The sequence below is a fragment of the Doryrhamphus excisus genome, linkage group LG10 (assembly GCF_037039965.1).
Source record: "Doryrhamphus excisus strain RoL-2023G ecotype Guam linkage group LG10, RoL_Dexc_Guam_v1.1, whole genome shotgun sequence".
NCBI classification, from domain to species: Eukaryota; Metazoa; Chordata; class Actinopteri; order Syngnathiformes; family Syngnathidae; genus Doryrhamphus; species Doryrhamphus excisus.
In genome coordinates, this window is record NC_136366.1 from 1,671,564 (window position 1) to 1,689,597 (window position 18,034).

At 36.1% G+C, this 18,034-nt stretch overlaps 2 protein-coding genes and 1 non-coding gene across 3 annotated transcripts; 2 read left to right on the top strand and 1 right to left on the bottom strand.

The window, feature by feature from the left end:
- The first annotated feature begins 400 nt into the window (after positions 1-400).
- haao (3-hydroxyanthranilate 3,4-dioxygenase) lies at positions 401-5,195 on the top strand. Its single transcript, XM_058064933.2, has 10 exons — positions 401-564; positions 653-731; positions 902-985; positions 1,868-1,974; positions 2,247-2,336; positions 2,418-2,461; positions 2,540-2,685; positions 2,853-2,921; positions 4,383-4,465; positions 4,589-5,195. Exons 1-10 carry the CDS (start codon positions 476-478, stop codon positions 4,659-4,661), a joined length of 864 nt encoding a protein of 287 aa, XP_057920916.2. The 5' UTR covers positions 401-475; the 3' UTR covers positions 4,662-5,195.
- Positions 4,536-7,702, bottom strand: LOC131119991 (transmembrane protein 229B-like). The gene is made up of 2 exons (XM_078794373.1): positions 7,567-7,702; positions 4,536-6,569 (listed from the first exon to the last, which is right to left on the bottom strand). The coding sequence occupies exons 1-2, from the start codon at positions 7,601-7,603 to the stop codon at positions 6,094-6,096; spliced, it is 513 nt and encodes a 170-aa protein (XP_078650499.1). The 5' UTR covers positions 7,604-7,702; the 3' UTR covers positions 4,536-6,093.
- A 1,922-nt stretch (positions 7,703-9,624) lies between these two features.
- Positions 9,625-9,718, top strand: trnai-uau (transfer RNA isoleucine (anticodon UAU)). Its single transcript has 2 exons — positions 9,625-9,662; positions 9,683-9,718. It is a non-coding gene; the product is annotated as a tRNA-Ile (tRNA).
- The last annotated feature ends 8,316 nt before the right edge of the window (positions 9,719-18,034 follow it).

Sequence of the window (18,034 nt, forward strand, 5' to 3'; positions counted from 1 at the left end):
CTTGCCATTATTTGCAGGCTGAAAAAGTTTGGATAACCCCGTGTTACCATATAGAGATTATATATATTGGCCCGACATGCAAAAAAATGCAAATATATTAAATCAGCAAGGGAGGACTTTTCCACACTTTTCAACACTTTTCCACACCAATGTATATAACTTTTTAGCGTATCGGCTTACAAAATATGAAAGTTGCCCTTGCATCCTTTCCCTTCGTTTGGACACACCTTTGTGATATGATATGTAAGACTCTTCTACCTGCGTTTTTGTGAAAGATCGGTTGCAATGAAGTGTGTCTGAAGAACTCTTGTCAATGTCATGATAACATTGAAGGTAACCATTCACCAACTCACAACTCCTCCCACTCGCCTACACCCACTTTTGCATTTTGGACTTTCAGTGTCAGCCGGTCTTGTAAAAGCAAACAGTTCCGAGTGACAATATAACAGCAAGAACCAAACGGCTCCTTAAAATAATGAGTAAGAGTCACCTTCTTGTGAATGTGGAGGAGTGGATAGCAGAGAATCAGAATGCTTTCCTGCCACCAGTGTGCAACAAGCTCATGTGAGTAGAAAGATACGTGACGTTGTATTGAACAAAATCCTCACCTGATGCTGCTTAAAAAAAAAGCTACTGTTTTCCGTTTATCCAGGCACTTTTCCCAGTTGAATATTATGTTTGTTGGCGGGCCAAACACCAGAAAAGATTACCATATTGAAGAAGGTGAAGAGGTAAGAAAAAAAGCACATATTTTCAATGAATTCCACCAGATTTGTAATATAAACTCATATGGGCACGACCCATTGTGGGCAAATGACAGTTTGATAGAATATTTAACATGCATTAAGTAGTATATACAAGTTATCCAGCATCTGAGAGCAATGTTATTTATTTCCAACAGCTATTCTACCAAGTGAAGGGAGACATGTGTCTGAAGGTGATTGAAAACGGCAAGAACAAGGACGTGCACATCAAGGAGGGAGAGGTGAGCTTGAATTATGCATTTGTAAGCAAAGAAATAATATCATGGTTGACACTTTAAGTTTCTATAAAAAAGGTAAAAAAATAAAATAAAAAATAAAGACTTATCAATGTAAAGCAAGCTTTCCCTTTTTTCTCTTAAAGAATATTTTATTTTATTTTATTTTATTTTATTTTATTTTATTTTATTTTATTTTATTTTATTTTATTTTATTTTATTATAAATGGAGCCTATCCCAGCTGTCTTGGGGCAAGAGGCGGGGCCAGCCAATCACAGGGCACATATAGACAAACAACCATTCACACTCACATTCATACCTATAGACAATTTGGAGTCGCCAATTAACCTAGCATGTTTTTGGAATGTGGGAGGAAATCGGAGTACCCGGAGAAAACCTACGCATGCACGAGGAGAACATGCAAACTCCACACAGAGATGGCCGAGAGTGGAATTGAACTCGGGTCTCCTAGCTGTGAGGCCTAGAACCACTATTTACAAAGGTGGTGTCTGCATTGATTTTCCTGCCACATTGTGTCTTTGTCAACAATCAAGTCTTCTTTGAAGATCAAAGCAACCTTAAATGTTTATTCATCTTTTTTATTCATAATTTATATGTATTAAGAATAGTTTTATGCACATAAAACTTGTTTTTTTTAGACTTGTGGCATACAGTAACTGTATTCGTAGGCGAAGAACTACAGAGTCAACTGCTGATGACATCATAGAAATGTGACAGAGCTGGTGAAGCTAAAGATGCTAACAAAGACTGAGAATGAGATATATAACAATTGTATATGATTTGTGGCCTTGGGTGGTATTGGGTGGGGGGATGGTGTGTAGCAGCAATTATTATTATTATATTTTTATTATATTCTCGTTTTTCAGATGTTCCTGCTGCCTGCTCGGATCCCGCACTCCCCCCAGCGGGAGGCCAACACTGTGGGACTGGTGGTGGAGCGGAGGCGACTGCTCACTGAGATTGACTGCCTCAGGTTGGGCCTCCTTGACCTACGGCACGGGGGTCGGCAACCCGTGTTCTGGAGTTTCAGCCTCGCAATGCTTGAATCTTTTGCATGTTTTTGAAAATATTTCAAATTATCCGACTGCAGCCAAGATGAATACGTCTTGGCTGAGTTCTGGCTGCTGATTCGATAAGCTTGAGGAAGGGCGGCCGACCCCTCATGTATAGAAACATACATAAACACCAAATGAAGGGATATTAAACAAAGTAAAATGTACTATTTGCATGTGTTGATGCCTTCAGGTACTATGTAGAGAACACAAACGACATCCTCTTTGAGAAATGGTTCTCCTGTGAAGATCTTGGAACCCAACTAGTGCCAATCATCCAAGAGTAAGAAACTTCATGTTATGATCACTCACAACGTTCTTGTTTATCTGTATTTGTTTCAATTATTTATCCGATTATTTCCAGATTCATGGCATCCAAGCAGTACAAGACTGGAAAACCCGATCCAGGTGAGCCATCATGTTTGGGTCTACCTGATCGGAATATTGTTTAGTTTTTCTGGAGTTTCGTGATTTTTGTTGGTGCAGATAAAGACTTCGGAGAGCCTCCGTTCCAAATGAACAACATGAATGTGATGTCGCCCTTTTGCTTTAAGTCCTGGTTGGATAAACACAAGCCGTTCCTGACCAATGGCAACCCGATAAACATGTTTGGGGCTCAGTTTGAGACAGAGGTACGATCATCGACAAGGTGTACATTTCAATCGATATGGAGTGGATTCATGACTACTTGGGTCCAAAAAGGATTTTTTTTACATCAAGCACATGACAGATGTCACTCAATGGTTGAGTTTCCAATGATGCAAACATGAATTAATAACGCTGCTCATGACCTTGACAGGTAACCTTGTTTGGAGCCGGTTTAACTGATGCGCCCATACTGCAAAGCGATGTTTGGATTTGGCAGCTGGTATGTTCTTATTTTATAGCGTCATCTTTTATGATATTTCACTTATCATCAATTGCCAACATGCGGATCATTCTTTAGAGTTAAAGTGAATTTGTATTTGGTGAATGGGACAATTTCAGCTGGAAATGACACAAAAAAAGTACGATATCCCATCAGCTGTGTAGTGCATCAGCAGTGATGTAAAAAAAACTGCATCTAGCTTTGTGTTATAGAAGAAAAAATTATTATTAGCATGAACTTCTGTCTTTTTTAATTTTTTTTATTTTCAAAATATTTTAACTTTCACTTTTAATAATCTTTGTTAATATTTTTGTGTTATATAATGACCTTTTCCCCATAATAACCAAATTTTTTCAACTTATTTTTTTCTTAATATTATGACTTTTTTTTTCTTTACTATTTTCACTATGTGATACTAAAATTATTTTTTGACATGTATGTCATTAAGTATGTTTTTTATTTTAATATTTTGACTTTATTCTCATAAAATGACATTTGTTTTTTCCATTTCTACTATTATTAAATTTTTAATTTTCCAGCTACTTCAACTTTCTTGTTGTACATTTTTTTCTCGTTATTATGGCTTCATTCCTGTAATATTTTGACTTTCAAAATATTTTAACTTTCACTTTTAATAATCTTTGTTAATATTTTTGTGTTATATAATGACCTTTTCCCCATAATAACCTAATTTTTTCAACTTGTTTTTTTTCTTAATATTATGACTTTTTTTTCTTTACTATTTTCACTATGTGATACTAAAATTATTTTTTGACATGTATGTCATTATGTATGTTTTTTCTTTTGATATTTTGACTTTATTCTCATAAAATGACATTTGTTTTTTCCATTTCTACTATTATTAAATTTTTAATTTTCCAGCTACTTCAACTTTCTTGTTGTACATTTTCGGCTCGTTATTATGACTTCATTCCTGTAATATTTTGATTTAATTTTCACAACATTGTAACTTTTTCTGCAACCTAATATTTTCAATAATTACAACTACTTGTTGCTTTGTTTCTCATAATATTTTGATGTTCAAAAAATATCCTATTATGATATAACTCCCATGGATTTATGACTTTTTCTTGTTAGATTACAACATTTTTCTCTTAATATTTTGACTTTATTCTTGTAAATTGACTGCTGATTTGTGTTGTTTTTTTCAGTTTTCTTGTTAAATTATGTTTTTAGCGTTGTTACCCAATTAAAAACAAACAGTTGCAGCCTGCAAATGTCCCCCAGACCACACTTTGACCACCGCTGACATACAGTAAACAATACCAACATTGAGAAAGTCTTTTGATAATTACATAAAAAAAACTTTCTAATGTCGTTTCCTGATTTTTAAACAAAGTAATAAGCAAAATTAAGTTAATTGAACTAAAAAAAATTCCAGGGTATACAGTATAAATGATGTTGGACTAAACAACATCTTTTTCTCTTTTTCACCCCCAGGAAGGATCCTCGTGGGTAACCATGAATGAACAGAAGTTTAATCTCTCTGCGGGGAATAGTTTGCTGGTTCCTGAGCATAACCAGTCAGTCAACATTATTATCAAAATATCAATGAGACACAAACACACTGTGATTTCTATCATTTCACCTAATTTATTGGAGGTTATGATTTGTTCATACAATATATTTCATGTCTTTTCCTTTAGGTACCAGTGGCAGAGAGATGAGGAGACTGTGGCACTGGTTGTGGTCCAAAACCCTGAGCGTAAAAGACCCTGATCATACACACTAAACATACAGTAATGTTGTAAAAAAAACATAACCACAAAATGTTAAATTCATATCAGCATAAAGAATTGTGGACACATGACTTCATGATAATATTAAAATTCAACTTCCACAAAAAAAATGTCAGAATAAAATATTTGTGTTATCTCTGTCTGTAGTCTAATTTTGCAATTTCCATTCATGTCAGTTTTAAAATGTGCAATGTATACATTTATTTCACAATACGTTCGCTAAACTCATCACACAGCCAGTTAACACTTACCACCCATTTATTATACCTGATAAATATACAAATATGCATTTCATATGAGAAATGCATTTGATTGGAGGACAAGAGAAAATAGATGGATGGAAGGCTCTGTAATGCTGCTTCTGTCCACCAGGGGAAGCCAAAGGAACCTAGAGGGAGGCCGATGTCATAGCAGCGACCCCACAGACATCAATAAATATAAAAAACGCTGATTATCTCACAAGTGTCACTCTACATCCTGGTCAATCACGACTTGTGATTTTGTCTATCATGTCTTAAAAAAATAACATAACAAGTTTATTGTTATGTTTTTTTTTTCTCATTAGAACATGACATCCTTCACTTAATAATTTGTAATAATTATTCTCATAAAATTACAAGTGTTTTTTATTTCATTTCTGATCATTATTATTCAACTATTCCAATCTTATTCTCAAAATTATCACTTTATTCTTATGATTTTAATTCTTGTTACATCATAACTTTTTCTGCAACATAAATTTCCAAAAATTACAACTTTGTTGTTTTGTTTGTTTCTCATAACATTACCAATTTTGTCTACTATTTCAACTCTATGCTATTAAAATCTTACTTTTCTTCATAATTAGTTTGTTTTTCTGTTAGTATTTTATTTCTTCATAAAAATTACAATCTTTGTTTGTTGTTTTGTTTTTCATCATGTTAATTACTTTTTTTCAACTTTTATATATGTATATTATGTTATTTTTTCTCATTATTGTCATTAAATTATCATTTTTTTCTTGGTTACAACTTTTTTCTCTGAATATTTTTACATTATTCTTTATAATAACTGCTGATTTTTTAATTGTTGTTTTTTGTATTATTGTTAATTAATATTTTTAAAATTTGCTGCTGGACACCACTGTTCTGAAGACACTTCTCGTCTAGAGAACTGTTCATTTAATTGATACGGGTAGTTTAAAAATGGACAGTTTTGCAATTATACAACAAACCAAAACATTCTCAGAAAATATCACAATCAGTTATAAAATTAGACAGCAATACAAAAAAATGCCAGAATTGATAAAAACACACGTATTTAAAGTTAAATGACATACACTATAAACAATTAAAAGCCTTTGTTCTACTTTGTTTTATTGCTGCTCTTGAAGGTTCATTTTTTTTTAAACAATGCCTGTTTTTTTATTATTTTTACAGTCTTATCCTCAAAGTGTTTGCGATTACATGCTGCTCTGCTATAAAAGCTGCAACAGCCCAAGGAAGAGCATATTCCAGAGTCACCAGTCCTCCAAGGTTGTACTTATACCCCGAGTAGTCCCACGGACAGGCCTTCAGCCAACTGAGTGCAGTACCCCAGGTCAATTCCCACGTGTAGATGAACAGAGTGTACGTTACGAGACGCAAAGGCAGTGCTTGATGACGAATTAGCAGCCGGCTTCTCAGCTTCTCCAGGATGTAGATCGCAGTGGCGTACATAGGCAGGGCCCAAAGACTGCTGTAGCCCATCATCCTCCTGTCCCGGATGCTGCACCAGTCCAGCACGGCCGTGAAACACACCTCACAGAGGCAGCCATGCAGCGCGTACACGTAGAGACGAGCGAGCACGGACAGTGGACGAGAGGAGACGCTTCCACGGGGCTCGGTTAGGACTTCATCTGTAATGTGTCCTGACAACAAGAACTGTGTTAGTTAGTACCGGTTAGTAGTATAGTTAGTAGTGACAAAAAATAAAAAAATACAAAATTAAAAAAAAAAAAAAATAAATAAATAAAAAATAAAAAAATAAAAAAATAAAAAATAAAAAATATAAAAATATAAAAATATAAAAATATAAAAATATAAAAATATAAAAATATAAAAATATAAAAATATAAAAATATAAAAATATAAAAATATAAAAATATAAAAATAAATAATAACAAATAAAGAAAATAAAAAAATAAAAAAATAAAAACATAAAAATTTAAAAATTTAAAAATTTAAAAATTTAAAAATTTAAAAATTTAAAAATTTAAAAATTTAAAACATTTTTTTTTTATGTTTTTTATTTTTTGACACTTACTATGGTACCCATTATGGCATTGGATGCTCATATCACCTTGTACTTTGGTACGTGATAAAAAAAAAAACTAACTGTATTAGGAAAGCAGGAAGTGAACAAATGTAACAGTTAGTGATTGTAAAAGTACCAGATGGAGGGGTAGGATTTAATAAGCTTTGCTTCTTCCTACTCCTTTTGGACATGTGGAACTGGGATGCACTCAATTGTAATCTGATGCATGTTCAAATGAAATAAAACCATTACCATTACCATTACCATTACCATTCGCTGCAGCCTCATAGGACTGACAGCCAATTTACCTTCTCTACATGGGATTAACAGGCTAAGATCTCAGCTTAACTAATCAAAGCCTTGGAAATAATCGTTAGCTGCTCAGTGTGTTTTTTCCCTACTGAATGCCATCATTCATGCTTTACTGTACCTTTCATTAAAACTACACGATTAATTCAAGTCATAAAATACCATTTCCACCTGCTGCATTACTCCATTGATTGCAGTGTAAATTAAAGTTACTAACATCAAGTTACTACATGTAGATACGGCAGCCATAGAACATAAACTACAAGCGCAACATTAAGAGTCATGCAGTAACTCATCGCTACCTGGCGTTCTCCTCTCGTGTAGTATTCTCGCCTCCATCCTCAGGTAGCATATGTGTCCCTGTGCTTTGTTAATCCCTGTGTGTGCGTATATGTGTGTGTATTTGTGGATCCTGGGCTAAACATTAAGCTGATCCATGTTGGACACAGAAGTGCCTGTCACAGGCTGAGGTCGATGATGATGATGAGGAAGCAAATCTGGACGATGTGGTAATTGTGTGTGTGTGTGTTACAAATGCCAGTATTGATCTGTTAGGTGCTGATATGAACGCTCGCTTTCAGAGCCTCGGTCAAGGTGCTGGTTTGTGTATTGATGTGTGCTGAAACGCAAACATTAGATCATCTACATTGTACATTTAAACCCAAATTAATAAACTGTTGAGTCATTATTAACAATGAACATGTGAGCTGGACTTATCATCAAAGACAATACATTTTTCTATTGTTAATTCTTTTGAATTAGTAGTTAAAATTTGGTCACAAATTGGTAGTCTACGCCTAAAGCATCTCACTTCAAAACTAACAGTGAGTCAATACATAAACACACACTGTGTAAAGATGGCTACAGTTTGAGGAACATTAGACCTCCAGATCAGAGTCCATAGAATCAGTAAACATGAATGTGGAAGGAGAATACACCATATCAGAGTCAATGACCGTAAAGTTATCAAAGTGTGGACACTTAATATATTATGTGTTGTGCTGTGTCACCATGGTTTAGTTAGGGAAATTAGCACCCCCCTCCTGAGAATTAAAAGCCACCTCACTTGAGAAAGAACAAACATGTAAATATAGTAAATAATCCCTGATGATATTATCCATCTATAATTGAGATACTAGATTTCAGATGAAGGAATACACTTGATATGGTTACTCAGCTCATTAGTCTTCTTTTATTACACTATTTGCTGGAGGAATTAACACTCTGAATTAAAACACTTTATTACAAAAATGACAATAAATTAAGTCGCCACAAAACAAGTCACGCGCAAAATACTGACATCTAGTGGTCACAGCTAGCTACAGCAAGTTTCATGAAACTAACATCCAAAACGGAAGTTGTTGTTCCGAACGATTTTTTTTTAATGGATTAGTGAAAGTTGTGTTGAGAGTTGACAAACTTTAGCATTCACACTTTGGCATTAACCCTAACCCTAACTTTGGCATTTATACACTTGTATAAAACACATTAGCTGGCAGACTTTTACTTTGAAACGGAAGTAAAATAATATGACGTCGAACGTCACTCCAGCTTCCGCCTTTTGTCTTCCTCGTTTTTTCTCAAGGCGACTACATGGTGTGTTAGCGCCACCACTGGACTGGAGAGTTATAGTAAAAAACTATTAACATAAATTAAGATAGAATAAAACAAATCTAACAACAAATGTGATTAGCTCACGTTTTAATTTTATTAATAAGAAACTAGTACATACAACTAATTGTGTTCTTTAAAGCGATTTGCCCAACAACGATCAATAATCTTATCCCAAAAACCTTGATCAGTTCATAAACTGACCAGTAAGCGGCAGCAATGTACCACCAAACTGAGGGAAAAGCAAGGCCAACTCTATTGCGGTGGGAATTTTATGCAAACTTTTGTTATTTGTTACCACTCCTAATGTACGGTAGCGTATCATGAACATTTGTGTGAAACTACTCCAGGTATGCTTCGTGATGTTGCCCGTCATTGTTATTTATTTGTTATGATTCCATTTCCAGTCTTCAATCATTCTCATGCCGTTTCATTGAGTGTCTACTGCATGTCCCATTTTTAACTAAGCTACTGCACTGTCAGATCTATATGTGTATGTGCTTATTTTGGTTATTTAAAATTGGTAATTGGTAAGAAAACAGTGCGTTGCCATTTATGTTACAAATCATATCGACAATACGAGTATACGAGGGTTTAAAAATATATTATTTATAAGTAGCATTCACTTGCATTAAAAACTTTAAGCACAGCAAGGCAGACTTCGCTCAGGCATAAAAATGAGCGTTTACGTCCACGTGTATGCGTATGGGGTTTGGGTTATAAACTAATCTGCTCGCCTATTTAGCCGAGCTCCAGTGGCGCAATCGGTTAGCGCGCGGTACTTATATGACAGTACACTGTAGAGCAATGCCGAGGTTGTGAGTTCGAGCCTCACCTGGAGCAGAATTTTGAAAACACCGTGTTATTTTCTCACGTAGTAGATTATAGTTCGGTGAGTGAGTTAACTGTGACGTTAACTCTTTTGCGAACAAAGCGAACAAATTCATAGAGTTGTCAAAACTAGCAGCCAGTAGGGGGCGGATTTTGTCCACCTATTCGAATACCTGCTTTTAAATGTCATCATATTTAGATATTATCATCCTTCTCCATATATCATGACTTAGAACAACTGTGCCAGTTACATTGTTAATGGTCGAAATCGCTGTAATTTAACAATGAATATGCAAATTTTAGATGTTTAGTGATTACAACTCGGGACAACCTTTCATGGCAAAGTTGTCTATCCTTACAGAGTACGTGTATACATATTTATACAAGACATAACGAATAAGAGACACAAGGTTTAGAAGATCTGGCTGAGAGTCGAAACAGAATGCATTTTTTAACTTGCAGTTTGCTATTCTACCAGCTGGGGGTGCTGTTGTCCATGGTTTGCGCTTTCTGTTATTCACGTCATGTTGCTCAACTGACACTTGAATATGATTGGCTGTGTGTTCTGTTTGAATGAAAACAGTTGGCCCAGTAGTGTCCCTCCAAAATCTATGTCTTCTTAAATCTATGTGCATATACCTCATAGCAACTTCCTGCTCCGGGGTAAACCCTGGACTGGTGGCCAGCCAATCACAGGGCACATATAGACAAACAACCATTCACACTCACATTCATACATATGAACAATTAAAAAAATAAATACATAAAATCAATATTACCCAATATAGACCACATAATAAGCAAAATTATACATAATCAGGAGTCATGCTCGTTTGTGTTGCTGTGAATATATTTTGGTGTTAGGGGAGCTGATTGGGGGGGGGGGCAGGAAGTGACGTTGGGGGTTCAGAGTTGAGTTTTAGCTCGGTGTGGGTTATGGCCACAACAGTAATCCGTGTTAGGGGTTATTATGGCAGTTGTGAGATAATTCAAACCTGCATTAAAAGCCCGTTTTTCTCATGATCAAGTCTGGTGCTTGTGTGTTTTCATGAACAATACATAAACATTATCGACACATAGTGACTAGTGTACATATAATACTACATATCATTGTAATGTCTTTGAATGCGTCTCCTAAATGCCTTGTATTGTTTTTTTTAGTTAAATTAGCCATTTTTATGTTGACTTTATGCAAGAAATATGTCAAATGTGCTTAAAATTACATATTTTTTGATGAATAAATGCAATTACGGAATAATGGACGCACCCATAAAAAGCATTTTTCATACTCTAAACCCTGTATTACGCGTCTTACACATTAAGAAACAATTACAGGCATGGTTTGTCAAAACATCTTCCTGCTGTAAAATGTTGAGTGAACTGCTTTCTGAGACAGCGTCCTCGACTGGTTTCATAGCCGAGTCACTCTTTTCTTCCACTTTCTACTTAAGTTACCATGAAAAAAAGGAATTATTTCCACTTTAAAGCAGAGAATAGCTGTGCATGGACTCCTTTGGATGGGATTTTAGCTGTCAACCTTTTAGTGTTACAGCCAACAGACACATGCACACACTTATAGGTACATATATTGTTGGTGTTCAGCCGAGCAGAATGTCATCATTTCCTTTTGGCATTTTGACAAATGCTTCAACGCTCAAGTTTCTCTTGGCTTGATGGTGCAATGGAAGGAGAAAAGACAAAACAATAATAATAATGATTATACTTTTACTACTGGGGATTGCTAGCTATCATACAATGATTCTGTGAGCAAATGTTCATTAATAATCAGAAACAGATGTTTAATACAGCATGGGACGCATAGCTTTGTGGTTTGTGGTATGTTTGAGGAAGGCTTGGCTCTTAACTTTAGGTCTTAAAATCGACTTAAATGTAGCATACGTAAAAATACACCAAACGCTAGTATCATTTGAAGTATCGGTCAACTTGCCAGTGAGTGCATGCCAAAGATGTGTTGTTGCGTTATAAAAACAAGATGACTATATATCGTAATGCAGATGGAATATTGGAGCATATTCAATGCAATCAATCAATCAATCAATCAATTGACCAGTGATCGGTTGGACTATTTTATTAGGTTTTAGGGTTTCCTTTAAATTATTCACTTTAGCAGTGACAGAGTGAACCCTAACCTTAACCCTAACCCTAAAAGGTTCTCCTCTCATTCCGTGTGGAAGTGGTCATTTTTCAGCTTCTCGGTTTGTCTTCCTCACTCTGTTTGAAACACTTTCTTAAGTTTACAAAAAGTAAATTGTAGAGGCTATGTAGTTAGCTCGCTAACTATGCTCGTGGTGGTCGTCTGTTAGTGTGAAAGTGACTGTTGGGGTGTTATTTTATACCTACAAGGCTCTAATAATACTGACTGTATGTACAATAATCCCTCAATTGTCATCCCTGATTTTATCCAAATAGAAAACCAGTTAATTACATTATAAACATTATTAGAGCCCTGTAGACATTAAATAACAGCCCTATAGTAACCTTGATACAATACTTGTATTAATAAATATTGTGGACATAAGCAATAATAAGTCCAACATGGACTGACAATACTACTAGCTTTGTTTACATCACATTGTGCCCTGCTTCTGCACAGGCTACGGGATCCCAAAAGGGACACAAAAGACTGCCATCGCTTTAACAATACGGTAGCAATCTAAGCGCTAGCTAGTTTACTCAACTTAGGTTGATAGTCAGCTTAATGCAGGATACATGTACGTCTCATCAGTGTATCGTAGTAGTGACTAGAATACTACATTTGACGTGTCTTTCAATATTTGTTCATCATAGTAAACCATAAAACAGCAATCAATTAATTAATTAACTGCTAATAGAGAGTCATTACCCACATACATCATTTTTTAAAGCGTTATTAAGCATTTGTTTTAGCAAAGTCGTCATCCGTGCATAAAATGTCAACCTCAAATTTTAACACAAAGAAAATAAATTTTTACTGTACAAGGTTGTATCTTGTAAGAGTTTAAACGCTCTATCCTGCAATCAGGCCTAGCGGGACCCGGTTAAAAACCACATCCTCCATAATGTGCCCGCCTGTCCAGATTGATGTCACAAATAAGGGAGGGAATTCTTAAGAGCTTTTTTATGATTTATGCATGCACATAGCTGCCTGGAAGTGAAGAGTGGGATCTCGATGGCGGGCAAGTATTCTTTATCCGAGTCAAAGCCAAACGACATTCTTGGCTGCACTGACCTCAACTCATCAGAGAGAGAGAGAGAGAGAGAGAAACACACACGATGAAAGACAGGACGAATATTCATATGTTAATAGTAAATGTGTGTTTGACTTGGAATCGCACTCTTTTGCTGTTTATCCCAAATTTTGATCCTTGTAGTAGACAATAGTGTAAATACACACTTGGTTGCTACAAATAACATAATTTGGATTTTAAAATGTGTGCTTAATCGGCCATTCCAATACAGCCACTATCCCATTGTGTAATAATCACATTAGAAGCATACCTGTGAATACAGTAAACCTCGGATATATCGGACTCGGATATATCGGAAATTCGCTCACAACGGACAGATAAAAAAAGAACCGATTTTTCTGTAATGCATTTCCAATAAAAATTCATTGCATATATCTGATTTTTTTTATAACGGATTTCGCCTATTTCGGACAAAATCTCCAGTCCCGTTCCAATTTCCCTCGCATATATCGGATGGCCGCATCGTGGCGCTCTGATTCGCCGAATCGTGACAGGCCGCTATACGACGTCATTTGCAGCGTTGCCTGCGCGTCCAGGTACATTGGAAACATAGTCAAGGAAGTGCCTTTTTATAACGGATAAAATCCGATTTACGCATATACCGGATATAAATCCGATATATGCGTAAAACTGACATTTTCCAGTATACGCATATAACGGATTTCGCTTATATCGGACAAAACCAGTGGGAACAATTGAATCCGATATATCCGAGGTTTACTGTACTTCAAAATTAAGGAAAATAAGGGAAATTGTGGCCTTCCACCACAATTTCCAACATCCGTGACAGGATGTGTTGCCAGATTGTTGCCTGAGTGTTATTGCTGAATGACCAGGAGCTGTGCAGCAGATCCAAAGAGGATTTTCTTCCCCATGAAAGTTAAAATACAAAACGAAAAATGCGGGAAACTTAAAACAGAAGGTGTTCGATAGATTCTTTATTAATTTCCTTCAAAAAAATTGACATTTTTATCATTCATTCATTCATTTTCTACTGCTTTTTTCTCACAAGGGTCCTGGGGGTGCTGGAGCCTATCCCAGCTGTCTTTGGGCGAGAGGCGGGGTACACCCTGGACTGGTGGCCAGCCAATCACAGGGCACATATAGACAAACAACCATTCACACTCACATTCATACCTATGGACAATTTGGAGTCACCAATTAACCTAGCATGTTTTCGGAATTTGGGAATGTGGGGAGAACATGCAATTGAGTGCATCCCATAATCAGTTCCCAGTTGTCCAAAAGGAGTAGGAAGAAGCAAAGCTTATTAAATCCTACCCCTCCATCTGGTACTTTTACAATCAGTAACTGTTACATTTGTTCACTTCCTGCTTTCCTAATATAGTTTAAGGTTTTTTTTTGATATGACCATACAATGACATAATGGCGACCATTTTTTTGTCGTCTATGAAAATATATGGATCCATGCTACGTTCCATCACGCCACTACAATGTTGGATTACAAAAATACTTGCAAATTCTACATTTCATGAAATAAGTTTGTGTTATTTTAGTTACTTGCTAAAAACATTTCCAGTTCTATGTTTGTTTGTTTTCCTTCGACTTAATCTAAAATAATAATTGTGAAATTATTGGATTGGGAATCAAAGTCCAAAAAGTGTTGTGACTTTGAACAGTTTATGTGTAAAATGAATGATGCTGTAATGGTCCATATATATATTTTTTACTCCATATATACATGCAAATTATGGGTAATCTCTCTATGGTATATCTGGAAATATTTGTCTACAAGCCGTTTTGCCGTTTTGTGTGTGTTTGTTTATTCGTTTTGGGTGTTGTGTGGATCTGTCGGCGCCCAGCCATCGTTCTCCGTGGGCACATGAAGGGCAGCATGGTAGCTGGGGAGGGGGGGGGGGGGGGGGGCAGGGAGCTGCTGACACGGCTGCCCGCTTCAAAGAGATGTTGCAGGAGATGTAGGCAAAGAGAGAACAGGCCGCCCATTATATTCACCTTCGCTGAGCCTGGGAACTCTGCACCCCTTCCTCCCGCCGCTGCCTGCGGTTGCAGACGGGGCGGCAAGTGTACTTACAGGTGCTGCGCAGGCTTTGCGATAGGGCGGAATTTGATCCTGTGGAAAAAAAAAAGGAAGGTTACAAATATTCCATGTATTTCAATAAGGGGAAAGCATGGGTGGATGACAATGAGTGTAGTGTTGTGTGTAGAAATTCCTTGTAATGTGAATTTTCACATTTTTAAAAAACACAAAAAGCAAAACAAATGTACGGTATGTCGAAATTAGGGCTGTCAAAAATATATGTAAATTAATTGTGATACATTTTTTGCATGCATTCACAGGCACCATGAACAACGTCTTTTATTATGCGTGTATGTGTAGTCTAAATAAACAGAAATGCAAAAAAATAAATACATTTGTGGATATTCTGCTCGCTCACTTTGTAACTCTTAATTCACATTGCGACACTTTAGTATGATTAGAAATACTACAACATCGGTATTAAAAATTGATAAACAGAAAATGTGAAATCAACTTAAATAATGTGGTGTCCTTGTCTTTTGTTATTGCTCATAATAACACAACTAAAGTCTGATTGGAATATTATGCTATTAAAAAAAATAGATTTTCAGACATGTGAGCCATCTCTTAACTTATTATCAATTTTCAGTTATATATATTTATGATCCTGAAAATAAATTTGGTATATAATGGGCATAGATCAGATATAATGTGACATGGCGATAAAAAAAAGATTAATTAATTTCAAAATAATTTTAATTTTAATTTTAATTTTAATTTTAATTTTAATTTTAATTTTAATTTTAATTTTAATTTTAATTTTAATTTTAATTATGATCAATTATTGAAATTTTGCATTTTTACATTCTAAATGTATTTCTAAAATATGTTTTATAGGTTGAATATGGACTATTATTAGTTGATTGTTTACATTTGTACAAATATTACCTATGTTTGTCAAAATTAAGCATTTTCAAGCATAAAAATGGTCAAATCAGAAAGTCAAATCAAATACAAATATAAGGCATTCAGAAGACACATTCAAAGTAGTGATGCTCCGACTTATCAGACATCAATCAATATCAGCCGATTTCTGTGAAAAGGCATGTAATTGGCATATGCCGATAAATGTAAAAAAAAAGTATACTATACTTATTATTGTATTGATTGATTCCACTCATGGATGATCAGTGCTAGAATCCGAATTGCAGACGTTGTGTGGATGTGGTATTCTTTTGGGGTTTGGTACCCCCAAAATTGACACTGGTCACTGTCCTCCTACTCTTCTCCTCTCACATCGGAACACATTTAAAGCAAATCTTAAATTGCTGTTATTATTTCTACTATATCGGTGCCTATAGGGGTGTTATTTCATGTCTAAAGGGCTCTAATAATGTTTATTTAGAAGGTGATAAACATGTTTTCTATGCTCTAACTACTGTTATATTTCTTGCCATTAACTTTCCAGAAGGTGAATTATGATGCGTTTCGGTTTCTGTATTGGCAGGGCCAGTCAGGTGTGTGGCTCAGCATGCCTTTGCTGTTTTATTAATAGCTCCTTGTGGACTATGAATGTGACTATTGAAATCAGGGCTGGGAGGAAGGCTTAAGAGAGCCGAGCAAAGGAACCGGCGTGTTTGTGTATGTGCGAGCGGCCGGCTATGGTAGATTGGTATGTTTCGTTAGTGTCTGATGTGGGCAACCCCGGGGGGGGGGGGGGGGTCAGTTTATGTTGTGTAAGTGTGTAGATCGGAGGGGAGAAGTTGACATCATTCCTTCCACTGGTGGGGGGTTGTTATTGTTGCTATTCGCCACGTTCATCCAGAAGAGCCCAAGGTCTGAAACTACAACAAATACTCTTCATTTCCTGTACTATATGTACACATTGGGTACTTATAAGACTGGTATGTGTGTCTCTGTGTATACAGTATGTGTATGTGCACAGAGGTAAATAAGTACTTTTGTAGATCTTTCAGAATTTGTACCTATTCCAGCTGTATTTCCTGTTTTTTTTATGTCTTCCACCCACCTATTATGCTCATTTTCGGCCCTTTGTATTGAGTTGTGGACTCCTTTAGAGCAGCTACACACAATAACTCGTACAGAAAGCTTTGTAGATCTTTCAGAATCTGTACCTACTCCAGCTGTATTTCCTGTATTTTAATGCATTCCACCCACCTACGTATTATGCTCATGTTCGGCCCTTTGTATTGAGTTGTGGACTCCTTTAGAGCAGCTACACACAATAACTCGTACAGAAAGCTTTGTAGATCTTTCAGAATCTGTGCCTACTCCAGCTGTATTTCCTGTATTTTAATGTATTCCACCCACCTATTATGCTCATTTTTGGCCCTTTGTATTGAGTTGTGGACTCCTATAGAGCAGCTACACACAATAACCCGCACAGAAAGCTTTGTAGATCTTTCAGAATTTGTACCTATTCCAGCTGTATTTCCTGTTTTTTTATGTCTTCCACCCACCTATTATGCTCATTTTCGGCCCTTTGTATTGAGTTGTGGACTCCGATAGAGCAGCTACACACAATAACCCGCACAGAAAGCTTTGTAGATCTTTCAGAATCTGTGCCTACTCCAGCTGTATTTCCTGTATTTTAATGGTTTCCACCCACCTATTATGCTCATTTTCGGCCCTTTGTATTGAGTTGTGGACTCCGATAGAGCAGCTACACACAATAACTCGTACAGAAAGCTTTGTAGATCTTTCAGAATCATTTTCGGCCCTTTGTATTGAGTTGTGGACTCCTATAGAGCAGCTACACACAATAACCCGTACAGAAAGCTTTGTAGATCTTTCAGAATTTGTACCTACTCCAGCTGTATTTCCTGTATTTTAATGTTTTCCACCCACCTATTATGCTCATTTTCGGCCCTTTGTATTGAGTTGTGACTCCTATAGAGCAGCTACACACAATAACGAGCACAGAAAGTTTTGTAGATCTTTCAGAATCTGTACCTACTCCAGCTGTATTTCCTGTATTTTAATGTTTTCCACCCACCTATTATGCTCATTTTCGGCCCTTTGTATTGAGTTGTGGACTCTTATAGAGCAGCTACACACAAT